This window comes from Lingula anatina, chromosome 5, assembly GCF_051362555.1.
Source record: "Lingula anatina isolate TDL-2025a chromosome 5, LinAna3.0, whole genome shotgun sequence".
Classification (NCBI taxonomy): Eukaryota; Metazoa; Brachiopoda; class Lingulata; order Lingulida; family Lingulidae; genus Lingula; species Lingula anatina.
The window spans coordinates 6,207,231-6,229,911 of NC_141771.1; the positions used below are offsets into that span (position 1 = coordinate 6,207,231).

Genomic DNA, 22,681 nt, shown 5'->3' on the forward strand with positions numbered 1-22,681 from the left:
CCTGAACTGGGTTCAAACTTTAGGTACAAAATTGCTGAAGCAGGTTCATATTTTGTGTATAAACTGAGTGCAGATGTGTTCAGAATTTGGGTGTAAAATGGGTGCAAGCAGGTTCAAAATTTAAACAAAAACTTCGTATAAGTGGGTTCTAAATTTGGTACTGGGTTGAAGCATTTAAAAACACCAGGCTTAAACATGGTGCAGGGAACCTCAGTGTACCTCCAGTCAGTCACGGCCTTCTCCTCCGAATAAAGCATGATTCTCTGTATTATTTCAGACAAGCCAGTTAATTTTAAAGTCCATTTCAAGCTGGCCGAGAACTATCCTGTGGATCTGTACTACTTGATGGACATGTCCAGGTCTATGAATATACACAGGGAAAAACTGGCCGCACTGGGAGTTAAGATCTGTAAGTAAACGCCATTTAAAAAAAAGGAAAGTAGTAAATTTTTAATTGTGAAAATAATCATGTCTTCCATCTACAATCTTGTATGTAATAATTTTTTTGATCTTTTTTCCAGCTAATGAAATGGCTGCAATTACAGAAGATTTTAGACTTGGTTTCGGCTCCTATGTCGATAAGGTCACCATGCCTTATGTCAGCATTTATGCCCCGAAGTAAGGAGTAAAATAGGCATTATTTACAGTTAAACAAGCAGTGTTATTTGTTTGGTATTTCAAAGAGTCAAACATGTTTATTTTATATTATTGCTAGGTAACATTGTTTTGTATAATTATGATTGATAACTGTGGTCATCAATTCAAATTTTGTATTTGAAAATCAGTTAAAATAATTCAAAATTGGAAATTGTTCATTAATAACCATTTTAGGGAGGGAAAATGTCAAAGGTTTTATATTAAAATGGGAACATATTATGCCACCCACTATTAATATATATATATTTTTTATCCTGTGATTTCCAGGCTGAACAACCCGTGTTCAGAAAGTGATAAATGTGCTGCCCCCTATGGTTACAGACATGAACTAAGTCTTACTAATGATGCTAAGATATTTTCTGTAAGTACTTTCCTCCTGCTCACTGTTTGTGTACTAAAGATAAGATTTTCAAGATTTTGAACAATGTCAGTTGTGTCATAAAGTTGTAGGAATACAAAATTTTGTCAAAAAACGCCCATGACTTTTTGTGTTATGATGCTAACTAACAAACTAAAAAAAAACACCACCTCTTTGGCGGGAGAAAGAATATAAAGGTAAAGTGATAATATTATATTATTGTTGATGTTGTAGGAAAAAGTGCTAGCCACCCCTATATCTGGTAATCTTGACGTCCCTGAGGGGGGCTTTGATGCTGTAGTCCAGGCTGTTGTCTGTGAGGTGAGCAGTAAAATTAATAGATTCTATAGAGAATTAGAAAACGTTGATTATTTGGCAATGTTTTACTTTGGTAGAAGGACCAGATTTTTCTTATAAACCACAAATCATTTAAGTTAATTTCAGTGTTAATAAAAGTGTCACTGAGTTAATTTCAGTGTTTTACGAAGCAGTAGGATTTATTTATAGTACTCGGATAAATGGACAGTATCAGGACTGCTGTATATATTGAATACATCACTTAAAACAAATTGAACTATTCTAAATATGAAGATAGAATATCAACATGTTCTTCACTTTATTTATAACTACAAGATTTTGTTCATAAAATGATTGTGAGTTTGTTTCAGGATACAGACTGACATTGACAACCTCAACTGTTACAGTACCACTATGAGTACATGTTTTATTATACACAAGGGGAATAGTTTTCAGTAACATAAATCTCATTTTCAGATTATTTTTTTAATGACTCTTATAGTCATGGCAATGTCTGATTAAATGTTTGTAATTTAAAAGCTGTTCTACAGGAACCCACAAGTTCAAAGATACAATGTTTTAACCATCTATTTGACATTACAGAAGCAAATAGGCTGGAGAAACCCTTCCAGAAAGCTGCTGATCTTGAGCTCTGATTCTGGGGTTCATTTGGCAGGGGATGGCTATGTATGTGCAGCATAGATATCATATATAAGTGTCCTTAGGCTGTGGGATATGAATGGGGTATAGGGTATAACTCTTAGATATAGAACACTGGAATAATTAAAACACTGACAAAGGAAGGTGAAAGAAACTGATGAAGTTTGTGTCCAAAGATGTTCTATGGCCAGAGAGGTTCTGGCAGAAAGCCAGACCATTGTCTACACAAAAGGAAAAACTAGGAAAGACGCACATTCAGGAAGTAGGCAACTGTACAGACAGATTGATAGACAGAACTGACAAAGGGACAAAAAACTGTTTGACAGACAGACAGATAGACAAGATGGTTCTGCTGTTAAGCAGACAGACATTAAGGCAGTCTCCTTCACAGAAGAAGTGGTTAAGAAGCCAGTGACAACACAAACAATACGTTTGACGTAAATTTGTTGACACAATACAGACAGATTGACAAGAAGGAATGGACTTACGACTGCTCAGTAACCATGATAATCAGCCCCTGTGGTGGAGGCCAATGTCTCTTTATGATTATATTAGTCAGTGCACATAACTCTGTATGCTATATTTACAGGAAACCGTTGGGTGGCGGAGTCCGTCTCGTAGACTTCTGATCATGTCCACAGACTCTCCTTTTCACTCTGCGGGTGACGGCAAGGTTAATACACTCACCAATAACTGACACAAAAGGTGTCTTCTTACCACAGTGTGTTCTCTCAGCAGTTTTTGTCTTAGAAAATGGGGAGGAAAAGGGGATTTTTTTTTTTTTTTTTAAATTATAAAATGAATAAAAAAGTGGTGGACTTGTTAAAAGTGGATGATGATACCCTCATTTTGCCATGTGCTGTAACATAGTTTTTGTTCAGTGCATTTATTTTATGTGTTTATTAAAATTGGCTAATGGTATTTCTTCAATTTAATGAAAACTACAAGATGGAGAATACATTTGAACTGCAGAGAGCACACAGTGCATTTATAATTTGATGTGATTTGCACGTGTTTCATTTCAAATATCTGTTGTTACCCCTCCCACCCCCCCTCTGACCCCCTCCCCCCCCCCACCCCCCACACTTCTTTACTAGTAATAAGTTCTCTATACTCAGTTTGCCATAGTCATAGATTTTGAGTTTTAATAGTCTTTGATCTTTATAAAAACAAGCAACATAACCTTTAATGTTCTACATGTAAAAGTACTTTTCAATTCAATTTGGGTCTGCCTAACCTAATGCACAAAGTCTTAACTGACCGTTTGATTACAAGTCCTAAACATAGTAATCCAAACTGACTGCAGGCAGCTTGCCTCAGTTACACTGGGGATAGCTGGGGCAACTGTGAAACCAGATTGGTCATCTGTGGTGAGCTAACCATAATCAGTGCAGACATAAGTAAAGATTACCCAAGTTGGCGGGAAAAGCACCTTAAATGTGGTTCTTAACTTAACAATTTACACCAACACTTTAACCTAGTGTAACTTAGTTAATACTAACATTGTATTTTAGTTGTGAACAATATTTTAAGTTTATTTTAAGTTCTTAATACTTTTATGTTTTGTTTTGTTGTGTATTTAAGTTAATTTTTTGTTTAGATTACCAACCTTTTTATTTGACACATAAAAGTTTTGAGTGTGCTTTTCCATTAATAATTCTTTTAAAGATTTCTAAATTCTCTCTTTCTTATATGAATGTTTGTGTTTTAGTAAAAGATATGAACATTATTTGGTGTTTAATTTGATTGATTCAAAGGATGGTTTTTAAAGTAAATTCACAAAATATTGATTTTATCTTAAGTAATGATATCATTGCTGTTTTATTAAAAAGGAAAACATATACACTCATTCTGATTTTGATTTAAAAGTAATTCAAAAGTTAAGAAAAGGTAATGTGACCATTACTGTGGAAGCATGCATGTGAAAAGTATCTTTTGTCTGCATGATATTTAAGTAACCAAATGCTATAGGCAATAAATAATAATATATATGAGCCCTGATGATTTATACTCATCATTCAATACCTCTTCTTACAGTTGGCAGGCATAGTGAGGCCTAATGACTTAAACTGCCATATGGACGCTGATAACTATTACACAGAATCTCTGAACCAGGTGAGTTGTCTGGCACTGTGGCTTTATCTGAACTTTTACACAAGCACCCCTAGATGCAAGTGTGCACACGCTTCTAATATTACTGTGAGAGACTCTCACAATCACATACATATTGCTCAAATTTCACTCTCACTCTCTCTCACACACACACACACACACTGCCAATTTCTCTCTCTCTTTCTCTCTCTCTCTCTCTCTCTCACACACACACACACACACACTCACACACACACACACACACACACACACTGCCAATTTCTCTCTCTCTTTCTCTCATTCTCTCTCACACACACACACACACACACACACACACTGCCAATTTCTCTCTTTCTCTCTCTCTCTCACACACACACACACACACACACACACACACACACACACACACTATATCCACTGCTAATATTTCTCCATCTCTCTCTGTAGGACTATCCCTCCATCAGCCAGGTCCGTGAAGTTCTCCAGAACAAGGATGTGGTGTTGATATTTGCTGTGACACAGAACCAGTTTAATGTGTACAAAGAGCTCAGTGACTTCTTCCCCAACTCTCTGACTGGAGAACTAAAGAATGACTCCAGCAATGTGGTACAGCTCATCAAGGAAGTTTACCAGGTGAAAAGAACTGTATTAATGTTATAATAATAATAATAATAATAATAATAATATATGATGATTATGAAGATGATGATGAAAGCTTATTTCTAAAAACTATGCAAGACAGACATTTTGTCTCTTTTAACAAAAATTAATATAATCAATATAGCACACAAATATCTTCAGGTCGGCCAAAGCTGGGTTTAAATGACCAGTCACTTAGCACTAAATTGCATGTGAAATGAGAAATGGTAATTATATCTGTAATGGGGTAAATTAAGTGTAAATCTGTATCTTATTTTAGAACATTTCATCTCAAGTGGAGCTGAAAACAAATAGTACAGAAGGCATAAGTTTTAAATTCAGATCAGAATGCTTAGGGTGAGTCTTTGTTATATAAAAAAGTTTTTTTTTATCTTTTATACTCATGCACTTGGCTAAGTTGAAATAACACAATAACTTTGCTTTGCAGTTACGATCTGTAAATTATTAAATGGTAAATTTGCTTTTGTAACAGTTATTTTCATTTCAAGCAAGGCATTTAATATAAAGTTACATAACACATGTTCATAGCACATTATTTTTTCAGGACCAAAAAGATGAACACAAACAAATGTTTAGGACTGAAAACTGGACAGAGTGTAAGAATTTTGATCTGTTGGTGAAATAACGGTCAACCTTATCATTTATAACAGCTGTAATACAATAATATTATAAAATCTTGGTTTGAATTAGAATACTCTTGTTTGTAATGACCAGTTCCTTAGATTACAGGGAAAAATTAAATGAGTATTTCTACTAAATAAGATGTTACAGTACCTAAAGCCTTTTCATATGATTACGCTCCATAGTTTTCACATGTGACTTTACTTGGACAGTGTTTAATTGTGATACAAAGTGCATATATAAAGTGCACATTTTTTTTTTTTTCAAGCTGAAGTAATATCATGATTCAAACTGAGGTAATGTTATGATTGAGTTATTAATGATTAAACCCATCAGTTGACATGCTATATAATTCTCCACCAGGTGACCTTTGATGTGGAGATGACAGTAACACAGTGTCCAAAGGATCCCACACAGAAGAGCCGCGTGGTGGAAATCTCCCCTGGTGGTGGTTTGGGAGAGAAACTTGTCCTGAACTTGGAGTTCATGTGCGAGTGTGACTGCGAGCTCCCTGCCAATGAGGTATGTTCATGTTCATTTTTGCATTGAACATACCTTGCTTTTAACTTCAAGACAAACTTACTTACTTTTTGGGGCCTTGAAATAAATAAGATGATTATGTTAGTCATTTGCAGTGATTTTCTGTGCATTACGGTCACTTCACAACAAGAGAAGCAGATGAGCAATCAACTGAATAATGACATCACATAGTGTTTAACTGAGATCTCCTCTAATTGTAATTTGCATATTACATCAGAGAGGTCACTGGTGTTTAGCAGGCTCTGTTCTCTTTTAGGAACATCTAAATTAAATGCAGTTTTGGTCCTGGTTACACAATGACATAAAACACACAGGACACGCTCATTTTATATAATTTAAATACATTATATATATATATTCCAGGTGCCATTAAGTCCCCTGTGTGAGGGTCAGGGTACATACCAGTGTGGTATATGTCAGTGTGACGGGGGGTTTGCAGGAAGACGCTGTGAGTGTGAGACAGACAAGGAGTCCACAGAGGCTCTGGATGCACAGTGTAGAAGGTAACAGGCACCTTGGTTACAATCTATATATCTGTCTGTCTGCTTGCCTGTACATAAGTACATCCATCCTTTTATTTAAGAGCACACTGGTGCAAAGTAGTAACTAAATGAGATTTAGTTTTGATTGTGGACTTGTGAAACTTTCTTCTAAACTTATTTCCAGGCGCACAGGCCCAATTCATACAGACAGTATTTTCTGCTCCAACAAAAGTCAGTGCATATATATGTGTGTGTGTGTGTTAACTTAGTTGTTATCACTTTTCCAGACCTAATTCTACAGACCTCACCATCTGCTCTAACAAAGGCCAGTGTATATGTGGGGCGTGTACTTGTTTACCAGATTACCGCGGACCCTTGTGTGAGTGCAATGACTTCAGCTGTGATAATTTTGAGGATCAGTTGTGTGGTGGTGAGTATTTTGGGATCTTTTTTTGGTCAGATTACCGATTTTTATCCAAATATTTGATCAATTTAAAAATTGCTTACAGATTGACCAAAGCATCATTGGGAAAGTATATTATGTATGAATGCAAAGCACCAATGCTTACTTTTCATTTGAAAATTTATGGTTAAATCAATGTGAATATCTTTTGATTTCCATGTAAAATGTGATGAATGCCTTCATATGAAAACACCAGCTATCACTACTGTAACTGTAACATGACATAATTATGTTGCCTAAGACAAAAATGTATGCATAAATTTATCATAGATCTGTATCGAGAATATGAATTATTATGATTATGCTGAAACTTATCTTCATACCTGTATAATATGAATATTTCTGTATTCAGGACCTACCAGAGGCACCTGTGTATGTGGCAAGTGTGTGTGTAATGAAGGTTACAGTGGCAATGCCTGTAGCTGTCCAGAAAGTAAAGAGAACTGTATAGCCTCTAGTGGGGTAAGTGTGTGTGTGTGTGTGTATATGTGTGTGTGTGTGTGTGTGAAGGTGTGTAATGAAAGTTATCTGTGTGATACTGCCATATTATAACCCTGTGTGATGGTGACATTTTGTCCTCTCTGTTCCAGGAGTGTAATGGCTATGAGGTGTGAGTGTGTGCGGAGTCTGTTTAAAATCCAGTACAGCTAAGATGTCATATATGAAATATATTATAACCCTGTGTGATGCTGATATTGTTTTCTCTCTATATTCCAGGAAGAGTGTAATGGCTATGGACAGTGTGTATGTGTGTGTGGAGTCTAGTTATATACCAGTACAGCTAAGATGTTATATATGATTTCCCTGTGTGATGCTGATATTTTCTTCTCTCTCTTCCAGGAAGAGTGTAATGGCTATGGACAGTGTGTGTGTGGTGTATGTCAGTGTAGACTGGAGTCAGGACACTCTGGTCCCACATGTGAGGACTGCCCTGTGAGTATTATTATTAGTAGTAGTAGTAGTAGTAGTCATAGTAGTAGCAGTAGTAGTAGTTGTGGTGGTATCTCTGCTACATATTAAATTTTTTCAGTGATAGATAATAAGATGGATGCTACACTTAATGTATGATTAAATGTTGTCTTAAAAGTTGTCATTTGCAGTCGTCATTCCTTAGGGATGCCTGCTGTACACTGTGTGTCCAAAATATAGCATTCAGTTTCAGAGACTTTATAACTTAAATGTAGAACACTACTTTAGACATATCGAGGATTATGTGAGGAATGTATATAATATAATATAATATATAACCATCATGTATTGCACTTCTGTAATATTTCAGACACGTCCAGTACTATGTGAAGAAACCAAACTATGTGTCCATTGTACAGCATTTCGTTCTGGAGACAATATTTAACATTGTATGACATAAAACTATCATCTATAACTCTACTGGACCTTTATATTTCAGACATGTCCAGGGTTATGTGAGGAAATCAAGCTGTACATTCAATGTGCAGCATTCAATTCTGGAGACTATGTAATAACATATAACATATAACTATCATCTGTAACACTTCTATAATATTTCAGACATGTCCAGGACTATGTGAAGAAACCAAGCTGTGTGTCCAGTGTACAGCATTCAATTCTGGAGAATACTCCCCAGAGTACTGCAAGGCTAACTGTACCAACATAGAGATGGTCCCAGATGTGCAGAGTGAGTGGCTAAGTTGTGATGATTTATTTTCTAACTAAGGGAGATAACACTGCAGCCAATTGTGAAATAGACTGTGGCCTAGTTTTTTTTATCCGTATAGAGACATTTTGTATCATAGTGATGGTTTCACTTAAATCAGTGTTAAACTTACTGAACTGTGCAGATAATTATTTTACAACTAGAGAAAAGACAACACTTACAGAAATGAACCACATGTTACATACCCCAAATATTACTAAGAAATGGAGATTGAAGATAAATGTTTTTTCTCCCCGTATATCTTATTATGAGTATCATGCACATTCACTGAGCTTTATCACCCAGTGGCACACTGCAGGTGGATAGAGTCCTGTATTGTACAATCAGATGTGGAATAACCAAGTTTTTTTGAGGCATTGGGTGTTTTTTATTTATTTATTTATTTATTTATTTATTTATTTATTTATTTTAAAGAGGAATCATATGTAGGTTTGTTTTCTTTCTTCAGAGTACAGTGATGAGAAGATAAAATTCTGCCAGTTCAAAGATGATGATGACTGTGAATTTTACTACAACTATGAGTATGTCGGCAACAAGAAGAATATCTACATCAAAGTACAACAAACGAAAGGTTGGTTTTAAAATGGATCTTTGAATTGGTAGTTGTGAATTATTTTGATGCATGCAGTATTTAAAAGTGACATAGAAAAATAATTTTATTACCTTCAGAATAAATTGATGAAATAAAAAAGCAGAAGAAAAAATATTTTAAGAAAATAAAAGTATAATGAAAATTTTAAAAAGCAAACAAAATACTTAGAAAAAAATGAGTCATGACTATGTATGATAATTATGTGTGTGTGTGTGTGTGTGGTAGGATGCCAGTTTATCAAACATAAAGCACACTTTTAAGGTAAATTCTTATTTATAGTCTAACTTCACAACAGACTATCTACTATCTTCATTCAATTTTATTTTCAATTTTATTATTAAAAAAAACTCCACCATTGCTCTCACATGAATCTATTTCTATTGGTATTCTATTCTATTAGTAATAGCAGAATTTGTAAAGACTGCTGTTAAAATACATAGTTCACCTGAGATCTAGTATATCACAGCCACTTATTGTCAACAATGCTGTGAATAGCTTAATTAATTAATATTATAGCATAATTTGCATTAACACATGTATAATTTAACATACTACATATGTAAACATATATAATTGTATATCCATATACATATTGTGTAAATATTGTAGTCTAGAGAGCCTACAAATGTATTCACATCATTTAGTGCTCAATAAACTTATTATTATTATTATTTCCAGCCTGCCCTGCCCAGGCCAATGTATTAGCCATAGTACTGGGAGTGATAGCAGGGATTGTAGCCATAGGGCTGGCTATACTGCTGATCTGGAAGATACTTACCACCATTAACTTCACATTAATCTATTTCCAGCCTGTCCTGCCCAGGCCAATGTATTAGCCATAGTACTGGGGGTGATAGCAGGGATTGTAGCCATAGGACTGGCTATACTGCTGATCTGGAAGATACTCACCACCATTAATGACAGGAGAGAGTTCGCCAAGTTTGAGAAGGAGAGAGAGCAGGCGAAATGGGATACTGTAAGTTGAAGAAAATGCTCTTAAAGTAGAAGAAAACTGAACTGTTTTTCTCCAAAGTTGAATTAAATTTATGGTTTATTTAACAACTGCTAAGCTCAGAGTTATTTTCAGCGTGTTATTTTTGTTATTCTAGTATTTGAATGCATAACACAGCTGATAAAATTGTTTACTTCAGTTTACAGTGCACAGCTTTTAGTAAGAGATGTTTCACTTGTGATGTATTGAATATTTATATAATTTTGTAATTTTCAGCAACTTTTTTTTACAGTTTTTGGTTTAATTGGTTCCAATCATGGTGATATAATACATTGAATCAGCTCTGTTAAATAAATGACATATATTTAAATATTTCCCTAAATTCAGTTGAATGGTGAATTATGATAATCATTTTATTTTTAGTATTATAATCAGTGGCTTAATTTTTGTAATTTTTTCCTCTTTTAGGCTGAAAATCCCATCTTCAAACAAGCCACTTCCACATTCAAGAACCCCACATATGAGGGACAGAAAAGCTGAGCTAAGAGACCAAGATAAAAAAATTACCAGAGACGCAAAGTAAATTGTAGTAATTCCAGGAGAAAGTGCCATGTGTCGAGGAAAGGGAGTGATATTTATTGACATTGTTGCACTATCCTGTAGAAAATGCACTTGTTGGTATTGTGGTAGGATAAAACAAGAGCCTTTTTTTTTTTTTTTGCAAAATGTTAAAATTTAGTCATTTTGGCTGCTCAGAAAGTGAAGATGTCTCAGTTTTGCTACAGTTCATCATTGATTGGGTGTAATATTAGTTATTTTGGTTAAAAATACTACGTACGTACTAAGCATGACTTAGGTGCTGTATGGCTGTGTTGTGCATATTATACATATATCATGTATATGCGTTATGTGCATTGATTCACATGTGCATATAATGCTGAATTTCTTGATGGTGACACAGTTCTGGGACAAATAAGCAGCAGTCCTGAATACCTTTTTAGTGCATTTATTTATTTATATATTTATTTATTTATTTATTTATTTATTTATTCAAAAATTAAATGATAGTAATGTATCGTGTGTCTGAGAAAAAAGAAATTTAGAAAATGGATGGATACAAAATTCAGATCACAGTCAACATTGAAAAAGTTTCAAGAAGTTTCAAGTGACCAGTTGCCAAAGATTTGTGACACTGAGGTTCTGTGACTCTGGCAGTGAATAGGGGAGATTATTTTCTGGCATTTTTATTTGAATTTTTGTTGCATTTAGATTATTTTCAAGTCCGTGAACTTAGCAATGAATTGAATTTTTAAGTGGCCAGTCACAAGTATAAGGTAAAGAAAAAAATCAGAAAGGTCAGGATTAGTGAACTTCATTATGTACCCTATTCTTATTTAGATTGTTATCATTATACTGGAAACCATGGGTTCAGTTGATGATTTTATCAGTTGTATGGGATTTTATTTGTAAATGCTGCTGAATTATATATTATTATCTCACTGTTGAAACTGCCTTTTAGGATACAAACTATATAATTGTAACATATGCCAAAAAGTGGGTCTGTGTAAATAGAACAGTCTCAGTGCTTTTTAGTTACTTGTAATTAATATGTTTGTATTACCTGTGTATCTTATTGATCAAAGTGAAAAATCATAGCCTAGATAATCATTTAGATGAAGTCATATGAGTAACATGTAATATGTAGAGAATGAGATTCTACATGTATGTCCTAAGTTTCTTTTCTCTGTGTAGATTTTGTAGTCACAGTTGAGTTAATATCAGATGAAATGACATGATATTATAACAGACATTGCTGAAAAAGGCATTAAATTAGGCCTTGTATTAGATTTATTTACAATGTACTGTGACCTACACAATGTGCAATTGACACGTTGCTTATCACTATGTATACTGTTGGTAGGTTAAGCTGAATTTTTATAATGCTGAAAGCTTTAATTGTATCAATAGCTGTGTGGTATCCCATGTATTTATAGCCCAGATTGTGCTTTAAAATGGACAAATGTGAAAAAGAATTCTTATTGTAAGTATCATTTGACTTGTATTTAAGTAAGGATGAAACTGTTGCTTAAATTTGCTTTCTATCATGTTGTTCAATTTTTGGAATCTTTCAACCAACCACAAATCAAGAGGTTTAAGTGATGAAAATGGTTAATAGTAGAAGTGTGCATGACATTATGAAACAAATTTTAAAGAAGTTTTGGGTATTTATATCTTGGTGTTTTGCTAACATAAAATAGAACACAGCCTAGAATTGTGTTGGCAGCAATTCACCTATAAAACTTTGCATTGAAGACTTTGAGGTCCGTTCTCAGTGTAACTGCCAGTAAGTAACTTTTACAGTGCATTTAAACTGCCATCTTATTATTTACATTGCTTTGTATTTAAATATTCGTGCTTGCCTCAGGTCCTGAAATAAAGAAATATGAACATTTTTAGGAAAAGGAAAGTTGCATAGTAAGTATTGCAAGTTAAATTCAAATACCCGAGTTTGGAGAGGTTTAAGAGAGTAAATTAATCCTTCAAAAGAGCAACAGTCCCGTTCTAATATTTTTGTTATCTTATTATTCAATAAGGAGCAAGAAGAAACCTATAAAAATCTAAGACTTAGAGACCATCCTGTTAAATTTCCTTTACTTATTTGTTCAGTTCTTCATACATAAAAATTAAACTTTGAGGTGTACTAACAAAGGTACTTATAGTCTGTTCATGGTCAAGTCTTGGGTCTCTAGTATGGAGGTGTCTGGTTACTAACTGGATGCAGGCACTTTCTATCACATATAACTGCCTTTTTGCATTTTCCTTATTTTATTAAGAAAATGTATATGATTTAATATTGTGCTGCAATTCAAGTGCCCTTTCAACACATTTGTAAGGACTGGATGTTAAATTAAAATTATTCCATTCACTATATGTTTTAGAAACACAGTTTATTATGCAGAGAAATGTGCGAGTGAGCAGTTGTAGATGATTTAATTAAGTCCACATTAAAAATGTTGCATTTGCTTTGCTATTTATATACATAGCAAAATGTAGTGAAGGATATAGACTGGACCTGTAGAGGTTAGATCTGTATTTATGGACCCAAAAAATATGTATTAGAATCTAAATGTTCTGTGTTCTGGTTTACATTATATGACCCAACTTTTTATCTATAAAATACTTTTTCTTTTGTGTAAACTAATAACATTTTGCATATTTAAAAACTTCCTGTAGGAATCTTTTTCAACCCATTGTAATTCCTCATTTTATTTTCCCTTATTTTTCATTCCATATATGTGTAGTGCATATGAATTATTATTTTTTGTACACATACGCAAGCAAGGAATTTGCGAAATGCTGTAACAAAATGTATCATGATTTGTAGTTTATCTTTTTTGTTGCATTTGTCCAAAATTTGAATTTATTTTAATTAAAATTTCTCATCTGTGCTCAGTATGGCTATTATACTGATTACAGATGCATTGGTAATCCAATTAAAATTTTTTCGGAAAACAAGACTCGGTACTAACAGTGAGTAGTCCTTTTATGGTTTCACAGTTATATCATTTTAATTAAGAAATTATAGAAATTGAAAAATCATTTCTCATTATATGCTTTTTTTCATAGGTCACAATTATAATATCATGTAAACTAATATTCAATAAAACAACTTTTCTTTACAAGCTGGTTTTATTTTGACTTCTGTCCAGTAAATTTGACTTTTTATCTCTCTTTTGTGGATGATTGTTGGAAACAAAGTTGTAAAGTAATGAATATCAACACAAGCAGAATGTAGCTAAACAAGTAATAAAGCAGATCCAGATATTTTCTGACAGTTTTCCCAATTATCTTTGTTTATCCAGCCTCCATTTTGCTGTCAATGTAAACTTAATAACCTAACTTTGATCGTCATATGTTCGCCCCTGTAAAGTTTAACTAAACAATCAAATTTTAAACATTGTACTCTTCAGTAACATGCCAACAAATTGGAATATGGCACCATGGTTCACATCCTGACACTGGTACCAAGTACCCCCCCCCCCCCCCCCCCCCCCCCCCCCCCCCCCCCCCCCGAGTTCCAGAGGAGACAAGGAAACCCATTCCATGCCAACGTTTGTGCTCACATCTCTGCCCTCCTTGAATACTCCAAAGGACCCTGTTATCTTTCAGTTAACATACAGATATGTCGCCAGCCTCCTTTATTACACTGCATCATTAATGTGATATTTTCAAGACCCATCTGCCCTATTTCCTGGTTCTGTCCTTTGGCTGCCAGTTGTTCACCTTTCGCTGTGGGCTACTTTCACTTTTTTCTCTGCAGGTTCGTCCCATTCTTCGTCAAGTTCGTCCAGCCAGTCACCCGTTAGCTCTTCATCCACACTCATAACATTGTCTTCATCCTTCAGTCTCTCTGCTGCCAGCTGTTCCCCCTTTACAGTGCTCCCCTTGCTGCCATTTGATACAAACTGTAGCATGCTTCTTTGACCTCTAGGATGTTCAGATTTTTGATTGGATGAAGATGCCAGGGTTTGATTGTTGGCGGCACCTTTGTCATGAACCTGTGGAATGTCACTTTCCTCCATAAATGATTCTTCAAAATAGGAGAGGATATCTTTCTGTTTCTTGTCCTACAACAGCAAATGATGATGCATTTATAATTTTTTTTCTTTATGAAATACTATTACAGTATAAAATAAGCATTGAAGACAGAATCTTCTGGAATAAATGTAAATGAAAGGCTGCTTTTCTTTTAATTATCAAATGTCTTCATTGCCTGTGTTTTACAAAAAGTTTCCTTTTCTTACAAAGTTTGTTTGCCTTATATGCAAGCTCATTTCTAAGTTATATGAAAGAGACCACTGGTGATAACAAAAAAGATTCACTACATGTCAAAGTACGACATATCCAGATTCTAACTCAAAATTATTTTATTTTCATGACTGAATATTTTCTCATTTCAAACAATTACTATTTTGGGCTACCTTAAGAACCGTAGTGTCTGCCTCAGAAAAGTCTTCCTTGCTCAGGCCAACCTTGCCCAGCACTGACAGCTTCTTCTGTACTAAAGGCCTGAAACAGTAGGAGGCTCATTATCCAGGGACAGCCATTTTGTTCTACTAGTTAAATTAAAAATGTTTCTTTTCCTTCCAAAAGATTTCAATAACATCAAAACTGACATTTACCAAATATAATTATCTGCCGTCTTCCGTGCCACCAGATAGTGAATGTTGACCGAGTCCTGCTGTCCAATACGATGACAGCGATCTTCTGCCTGAACCAGAATCTGAAAAGATTGGCTACATTATTGTGATCAAAAGAAAACACGACTGGTTCTTATATTGTAAATGTGAATGGTTTCTTTGAGTTGGACAGATAATCTATAATGTTATTAAAGCTTATTAATTGACAAGCCTTTTGGCAATCAGGACCTAAGAGTGGGCTAGTGTTACATACTACATATTAACTTAAAAGTAAACTTTTTACTAGCCTGGCGCCTCTCTGGCTAGTGCTTTATATGGTGCTAATTAGTGTTATAAGGAAATACCCTGCTCACCAAAACATACGTAATTTGTTACTAAACATACACAAATACAACCAGAGAAACAAATCCAAACCTTTTACGCGGGCACACACACAGAACAGTGAACTAACTAGTCTTTGGGTCAAGTATGGCCAACCCACTTGAATTCTTCCCCACAGGGTATCTATTCAGTATCTATTAGCAGATTAGACGGCAAGCTTTGTAGTGGGTCGCCATATTTGACCCTTGGACTACTTAGCCCCCTATTCTGAATGGGGCCATAGACTTACCCCTGGATTCCAGAAGAGTTCAGCAAACACCACCAGGGCAGCGCTAGTGAGGTTCAGACCAGCGTTGGCAGCAGTGATGGACAATATGGCAACCATGACATCATCACGGGTCTGGAACTTCTGGCAGAAAAAGTTACGCTGCTCTGGATTAGTCTTCCCATCAATTCTAATGTAGCCATACCTCTGGATACAAAAAATATAATTTAAAAGCATAAAAACAAGTGTGGAAATACTGCTGCAGTGTATGGCAAACTAAGCTGCAGATGACTTTTGAATAAATTTATGATGGAAGGGGGGGGGGGATATTTCAGTATTATACTTAATGTATTGTGGTACAACTAAATTGTTTTTTAAAACATTACACATTTCGTGAACCTATGAAGCAGCACAATATTTTTACATAAAACTGTTCACTTTTTTTACATTAAATTAAAGCTGCACCTTACGGAGCTTTTAGCCACTCTGTAGCCTTCCAGTGCTACTATGTGTTACTATGAGTGAAACTACTGCTGTTTGGTAAATACCTCTTTCCTCACTGCCTCTTCTAAGGCATCTAGCACCTCTTTATGGTGGGCAAACACCAGGAACTTGTGGCCGCTTTCCAGTAGGTCTATCACATAATCTCTACAGGTAAATAATAATCATAATAAAATATTGTAATAAATAAAATGCAATGGCAATTAACATTACAGTTTTTATTACACAATAATAAAAATTCATTCAGCTAAAACATTAGAAACTGATTTCCTTAAACACACCAAAGCTAAAAATATAAAGCAATGAATGAATAAATACAAAGTAAAGGAAATGATAATACAGAATTAAAAATTGTAACCATTGAGGAAACAAAATAGCAATAAAACTGTGGAAAGAAATAAGTATAAATTCTAACCTCAATTGGTAACTCTGTGGAATGCCATTCACGCAAAAAATGCAGACGTCAATTCAACAATCTATCGGCACTATTTAACAGCCAAAGTTCTATATAACTCAATTCAGAGTTTCACCTTAGTATAACTTACTTGCAAATCTATGCAAATTATTACTCTACCAAAATTTTTATCTACATAAGTAACCTAATTAACATATCATACTTTAATGTGATGTCTTAACAATTATATTTATTTTACCTGACAGCTTTCACTTTTGCCTGTCCTGTGTCATGGAAATACGTCAATAAAAAGCCATGGCGGTCAGACCCCTATAATAAAAAAAAATGCAACAGTTTGCATAAACATCATAATAACATTTTTAGTTACCGGGTATGCTATTCGGAATTTTCCATGAAAAAAATGATTTTCTCTTAATATAGTACAGTGACTGTCAATGTAACTCACAAATCATTGCTTGATCTGTTCCTGCACTTGGATTCCGTGTTTATACCATTTTAATGAAATGATTTAGTTTTCAAATGCATTTCAGAAGGAAGTATTGACATTTGGTACTTTCACTTGTGGAGGTTTACTAGACTAAGTCATAGTTTAATAAGGTCAAATTGGGAAAGATTAACAGTTCTGAAGGATATGTCGACACAGAAAATTTGACTTTGAGACAGTTAAAAAAGAAGAAAGTGAACGTATAATAATAATGTATTTAATACTTAAATATAATAAACATTCAGCATAAGTTTATGGTAATACTATGGAACTGTGACATCTTATATTTAATACCTAGCATCAAGTGTATGTGACACATAAAACTTATCTTTCTAGGTCAGTTTGAGGTATTTATGATTAAAGCACAGCAGTTGAAAGTTTTTCATCACCAATTTATAGGGCACAGTGCATGACATCAGTACATCTTCACAGGTGACACCGGAAACAACAGTATACTCATTATTTCATACATGCGGTGAAGGTTTATTCTCTTTAAAACTGAAGGTGGGTTTTTATATTGTTACAGGCATACATTCAATTTGTCTGTTTATAATTTAAACAATTTCCCCTTAGTCAACAAGTCTAAGTTCTATATTTACCACAAGTAAACTTCTACCGTTTTCATTTCCAATATGAGACAAATACTTGCAACTATGATTTCAATTTCAGAGTGTGTCTTTAAATAATATGGAAAATACAACCACAAGAAGGCACACATATCTAAACGGGGGAGGGGGAGGGGCATAAATATAACCCAAATTACCCAATTTCCAGATAAATCCTGAGGACTTTCTTCTCTTACATACATGCAAGCTTGAAAATAATTCACCTTAATTTTGTTTGAATCCAGCAACTTTGCAGAAGATTTGAGATTCTTGTCAACCTTCACAAGCTCTGGGTCCAGCACTATCATCTGCCGTCTCTTAGCAGGTAACTGCTGTAACACATCCTTCTTCAGGCGTCTGAAATAAAGTAAGTGAAATAAAATTCATATTAAATAAAATAAATGGCATTGTATACAGGTAAATCTAATCTTAAGATTTTAATCACTTAGACTAAGTTGAACAAGGAAATAAATATCTGGTACTAGGCCACCGTGGTGTTAATATTGGGAATGACACTTAAACAGGCAAATGCTTTCCCCAGAGAGCCAGCCAACCATCATTTGGATGACCATTGGCCTCAAAAGACAGCCTCTATTTCCAAAGACAGCTTACTAACAAAAAATTAAGTTGTTTGGTTGGTTTGGCTTACTGGGGTTGGACTCCCTGTAAATTGATGACCATTACAGATTTACATACATGTACTTGTATGTAACTTTGAATCTGTAAGTTTTTTATATGGTAATCAGAGGATTTCAAGCAACTGTTCATTTTTTGGCAAAAGCATCACAAGGGCTCTAAAATGTATTCAGTTTCCTTTCACATTTTGCTGATACTTCTGTTATATATATATATAATAAATGATTTCTTAACATTTAATTAATTATAATATGTCAAGAAGATTTACAAAGGATTGGATCCACTCCTTAGGTCTGTAGCCAAGCAGACGTATGATGACATGGTTGAACCTGTGGTTTCTGGTTCAAACTTAGAGCGTTTGGTATATCTTTTTTTTTTTTTCAAACATATGAGCACACAACATACTGCAGTTAGTTTATTTTCCCTAAAGGGTTTCCCACAGACAATCAGAATGGCTAGAATGGAGGATATCCTTCAGAAAAAAACAAGTCCTATAAATGATTTCTTAACACATAAACTGGAAATTTTCACCCGGCCATGTGACCTAGATCTGTTGCTTCATATTAATTTTGAATATTGAGGTCGGGTGTTTAAAAAACACACTCCTTTTCTCCTAATAACCTGTTTTATAGCGTTAATAGAGTGGTAAACCTATTTTAACATTGCTAAGTAAACAGACTGATTCTCTACACATTGTTTCCCTAAACTTCAAAAACTGAATTTTTTTCTGTCCATTTTCCTTTAAGGAAATATATATTCCCTTCCAAATATTAATAATTTGAAAGCTCTTTCATTCTATAACCCTGGCTGTACCTCTGTGAGTTAATAGTGTTAGTTGATAGAAAGGTGTAAATTTTGCTTTACTTCAGAAGATATCATGGAACCTCTATGGAAACAGGCCATCCAGAAAAATTACAAGCTTCTGGTAGATGTCATGAATGCAGATGAACTCTTGCCATACCTGTACCAAAACAATGTCATCAACCACAACCAAATGGAAAAAATCAAGGCTAAAAACAGCCGACCCGACCAATGTGAGTGTTTGATTGGATATATCCGTAGAACGGACCCAGATTTTGAACCCTATGGGCATTTTGTCAGTGCACTCAGGGAAATAAAACAGAATCATTTAGCCAACAGTCTAGAAAGTACATATCAATCATTACAACAGGACTCAAGTGAAGTCACCAACACTGTTCCAACACAAGATGTGACAGACACACTTAGCTCTGCTCAGTGTAGAACAGATCTGCCATTACAGCAGAACACAGATGACACAATTTTTACCAACAATAACTCTTCCCTTGATAAAGAGCCCCCCTTTAATTATGTCACGAAGGTTTACAAAGGATTGGATTCACTCCTTAGGTCCATCACCAAGCAGACGTATGATGACATGGTTGAACCTGTGCTTTCTGGTTCAAACTTAGAGCGTTTGGTATATCTTTTTCACTTTGTAGGATACAACATAGCTTGGATCAACATTCTTTTTGTAATGATGCCAGAAGTAATATTCACCATTTTTTTCACTACAATAGTGCTATGTTGTATTCTAGGTAATTCAACTAAAAACAGCAAAATAATGCCTGTATATGAAGCATTCAAAGACATTGTTTCTCCTTTACAAAAGGTTTGGGGGACATTATTTGTATCATGTTCATTTGTGGTCAGATATTTTATGTTACCAGCTTTAAAAAATACAGAATTAATCTTTGTTTTTGTACTTACAATGCTGCTGATTGTGATACTACTAAGCGTAGAATATGACGTGATGCCCTCAGCTGACATGACAAGATCACCTTTAATTATAATAAATGCACTTGACAATGTATGTTCTCTGATTTTTTTCATTTTCAATACACCTTCGTTTCTTTTAAGCTATCCATTGCTGCACATTGTTTTATGTTCCATTTTGGTATCAGATATTAAGACATTTACGTATTCTGGTCAAATGTGATTCTAACAGCATATCCCTAAAAATAATACTGCTACACATTCTTTTAGTATGTGCATTATATATTCACTATGTTTTCAAATGATCTTATACTATTACTTTACAGAAATTAGTAAGGTATAGATATAATTTTAATATTTACTTATTTTAATCATTTTGATATCTTTGTTAGAATACTGATTAATTATCTAGACTATAATGATGACCATGTATATTAATCTTTTAAGATTTCTTGGTTACAGCAATCTGAAGATCAGATGATATAATATAATATTATCCTCTGGTTTAAGTTGGTAGGGCTTTGAAACTTAAAAGTGTGCTCCTGATGAGCCATCTGCAACACAGAACTTGGTCATTTAATTTTTTTTTATAATTAAACACCTGGTTAAAGATAATTATTCTATTTTATTAGTCAGCTCCTTATGATGAGTTGAGCATTGTTCAGCATGAATAAGACCATCATTTATAATATTGTGGTATATAACATTTAAGTGTCAGTAATAAAATTGGTTGGAATTTTAATGTCAAAGTTCTCTGGTTGTTTTGTTTTCAAACAACTTTAAATAAATATTATGCATAATGCACTGAATGTGAACTTCAAGAAGCTGCATTAATTAATTCCTGGACTTGAGTCATTAACAAAAACATTCATTATTTATATATTTATTTATTTTTCAACATTGTCTGAACAGCATATAAATGTTTATCATCATGAACCAATGAGAGAGAGAGAATAAATGAAGTGGTATATAAGGGTAAAGGCAGACTTATAAAATGACTTTAGCAACTATGAAACAGAAATATGCCAATCAGTCTTACCTGCAGCAACTAATCAATTTAAAAAATATACTGCAAAACACTGGAATTTTTGTAGCTTTAATTCCCTTATTTGATATTTTTAATTTCTTGGAAATGTTTAAAAAATGGATTCTTTTATACTTTGTTCTAAAGAATACCCTTCCATATGTCATAAATCTTTCTTCTCATTAATCACAAATAAAAGTGCAAGAAATGCTAGAACATTATGTTCAATTATTGAAATTATATTACATGTACAAACAAAGAATAAAGATACTTCTAAAAGCAGAACTTCCATGTTCAGCATAATGTAGAGTTTGAAACAAAAGTTGTTTGTAGGCAATGCATGCAAAAACACACACACACAAAAAAAATAAATAATTCACACGGATGAAAAATTTTTTTTTAATATCACCCCCTATACTCCTGTCCCAGTTAAAATCAATACAATCTGCACCATTGTAATAAATGTTACTTCCATTCTCTCCACTAGAGGGCAGCTGGGTGATGATGTCATATTTGTGTAAACATTCTCTAAGGGGGCATTCCCATAGATTTTAGCTTGATCAATCCCTGTGGGGAATCTCACTAGATTACTGTCAGATAATCCGGCTTAAAAGTCTGTCCCGCCTACTAAAAACTCTAAGGGTGTAATTAACTTCCGTGCGCAGTCGGCTGACTGCAATTTTACGTGAACCCCCAGGGAGTAAGGTTGATCTAGTAAGATCGATCTAAATCTCTGGGAATGCCCTCTAAGGCTGGTATGAAAATGTGTGCAGAGCTACAGTAACAAACAGTCACAGAAATTTACTGTGAATATCTAGTGAAAAAATGCTGTGATCCAAGTAGAGGGCAGCACTCCAAACCCAGTGCAAAACTAACGATAATAAAATTTATCAAATATCCTTACTTTGTCCCCAAAAACTACTGCAACACACACAGCCCTGCATAATTATATGGAGCCCTGGTCAAATCTCAATTTCAGTAAATGGGAAATTTCTGTATCCATGTTTTGCGTTACCATAACAGATCAAAGCTTTTTAGGTAAACAATACCCCACAGTACAAAACATTTCAACATCTGGGTCAAGGCAGTGCCATTATTTACCTGAACTACTGAGTACAAAACTAACAGCAATATAATCTAAACAAAGCCTCTGTTACAAGGTGGCTGATATTTTTAGCTAAAAATATACACAAAAAATTCCCAATAAGAAAGATAAGAAAGCTGTTAGCTTTAACTTGGTTGTCTCAGATCAAGCTATCAGAGCTCAGATAGACAGCTTGCTGCATTATATGGTAAGTGATTTCTCTGATAATTCAAAGATAAAAAGGGTCCACAGCCAAAATCAACAAAGGCATGCGTAAGGGTACTTAAGATAGAGTGACACATTTCCTCCTTATTTACTGCCTTACATACATTCTTTTGATAA

At 34.3% G+C, this 22,681-nt stretch overlaps 3 protein-coding genes across 7 annotated transcripts in view; 2 read left to right on the forward strand and 1 right to left on the reverse strand.

The window, feature by feature from the left end:
* The window catches only part of LOC106161289 (integrin beta-1), a 39,867-nt gene extending 26,115 nt beyond the window's left edge, over nt 1-13,752 (forward strand). For 2 of the 3 annotated variants that reach the window (XM_013538194.2, XM_013538196.2), the window contains exons 6-23: nt 278-409; nt 522-618; nt 925-1,018; nt 1,250-1,336; nt 2,562-2,645; nt 4,010-4,087; nt 4,511-4,696; nt 4,983-5,059; nt 5,268-5,319; nt 5,708-5,866; nt 6,248-6,387; nt 6,654-6,796; nt 7,182-7,291; nt 7,670-7,762; nt 8,360-8,486; nt 8,974-9,096; nt 9,927-10,093; nt 10,538-13,752. In XM_013538194.2, coding sequence (XP_013393648.2) covers nt 278-409; nt 522-618; nt 925-1,018; nt 1,250-1,336; nt 2,562-2,645; nt 4,010-4,087; nt 4,511-4,696; nt 4,983-5,059; nt 5,268-5,319; nt 5,708-5,866; nt 6,248-6,387; nt 6,654-6,796; nt 7,182-7,291; nt 7,670-7,762; nt 8,360-8,486; nt 8,974-9,096; nt 9,927-10,093; nt 10,538-10,609 — 2,021 coding nt within the window. In that variant the 3' untranslated portion in view covers nt 10,610-13,752. Of the gene's footprint in view, nt 1-277; nt 410-521; nt 619-924; nt 1,019-1,249; nt 1,337-1,915; nt 2,000-2,561; nt 2,646-4,009; nt 4,088-4,510; nt 4,697-4,982; nt 5,060-5,267; nt 5,320-5,707; nt 5,867-6,247; nt 6,388-6,653; nt 6,797-7,181; nt 7,292-7,669; nt 7,763-8,359; nt 8,487-8,973; nt 9,097-9,926; nt 10,094-10,537 lie in introns of all 3 variants that reach the window. The other variant, XM_013538195.2, reaches the window with a different exon arrangement.
* A 381-nt stretch (nt 13,753-14,133) lies between these two features.
* The window catches only part of LOC106161287 (SNF2 related chromatin remodeling annealing helicase 1-like), a 29,679-nt gene continuing 21,131 nt past the window's right edge, over nt 14,134-22,681 (reverse strand). For all 3 annotated transcript variants that reach the window (XM_087012460.1, XM_087012461.1, XM_087012459.1), the window contains exons 10-16: nt 18,086-18,218; nt 17,011-17,081; nt 16,405-16,504; nt 15,881-16,063; nt 15,253-15,353; nt 15,052-15,139; nt 14,134-14,697 (exon numbers count right to left, since the gene is read on the reverse strand). In XM_087012460.1, coding sequence (XP_086868586.1) covers nt 14,350-14,697; nt 15,052-15,139; nt 15,253-15,353; nt 15,881-16,063; nt 16,405-16,504; nt 17,011-17,081; nt 18,086-18,218 — 1,024 coding nt within the window. In that variant the 3' untranslated portion in view covers nt 14,134-14,349. The remainder of the gene's footprint in view (nt 14,698-15,051; nt 15,140-15,252; nt 15,354-15,880; nt 16,064-16,404; nt 16,505-17,010; nt 17,082-18,085; nt 18,219-22,681) is intronic.
* LOC106161290 (uncharacterized) lies at nt 18,108-20,454 on the forward strand. The gene is made up of 2 exons (XM_087013105.1): nt 18,108-18,228; nt 19,367-20,454. Exon 2 carries the CDS (start codon nt 19,375-19,377, stop codon nt 20,452-20,454), a length of 1,080 nt encoding a protein of 359 aa, XP_086869231.1. The 5' UTR covers nt 18,108-18,228; nt 19,367-19,374.

What these genes read in the sequence shown, in the direction of transcription:
- LOC106161290 (XM_087013105.1), top strand. Translation starts at nt 19,375, where the DNA reads ATGGAACCTCTATGGAAACAGGCCATCCAGAAAAATTACAAGCTTCTG.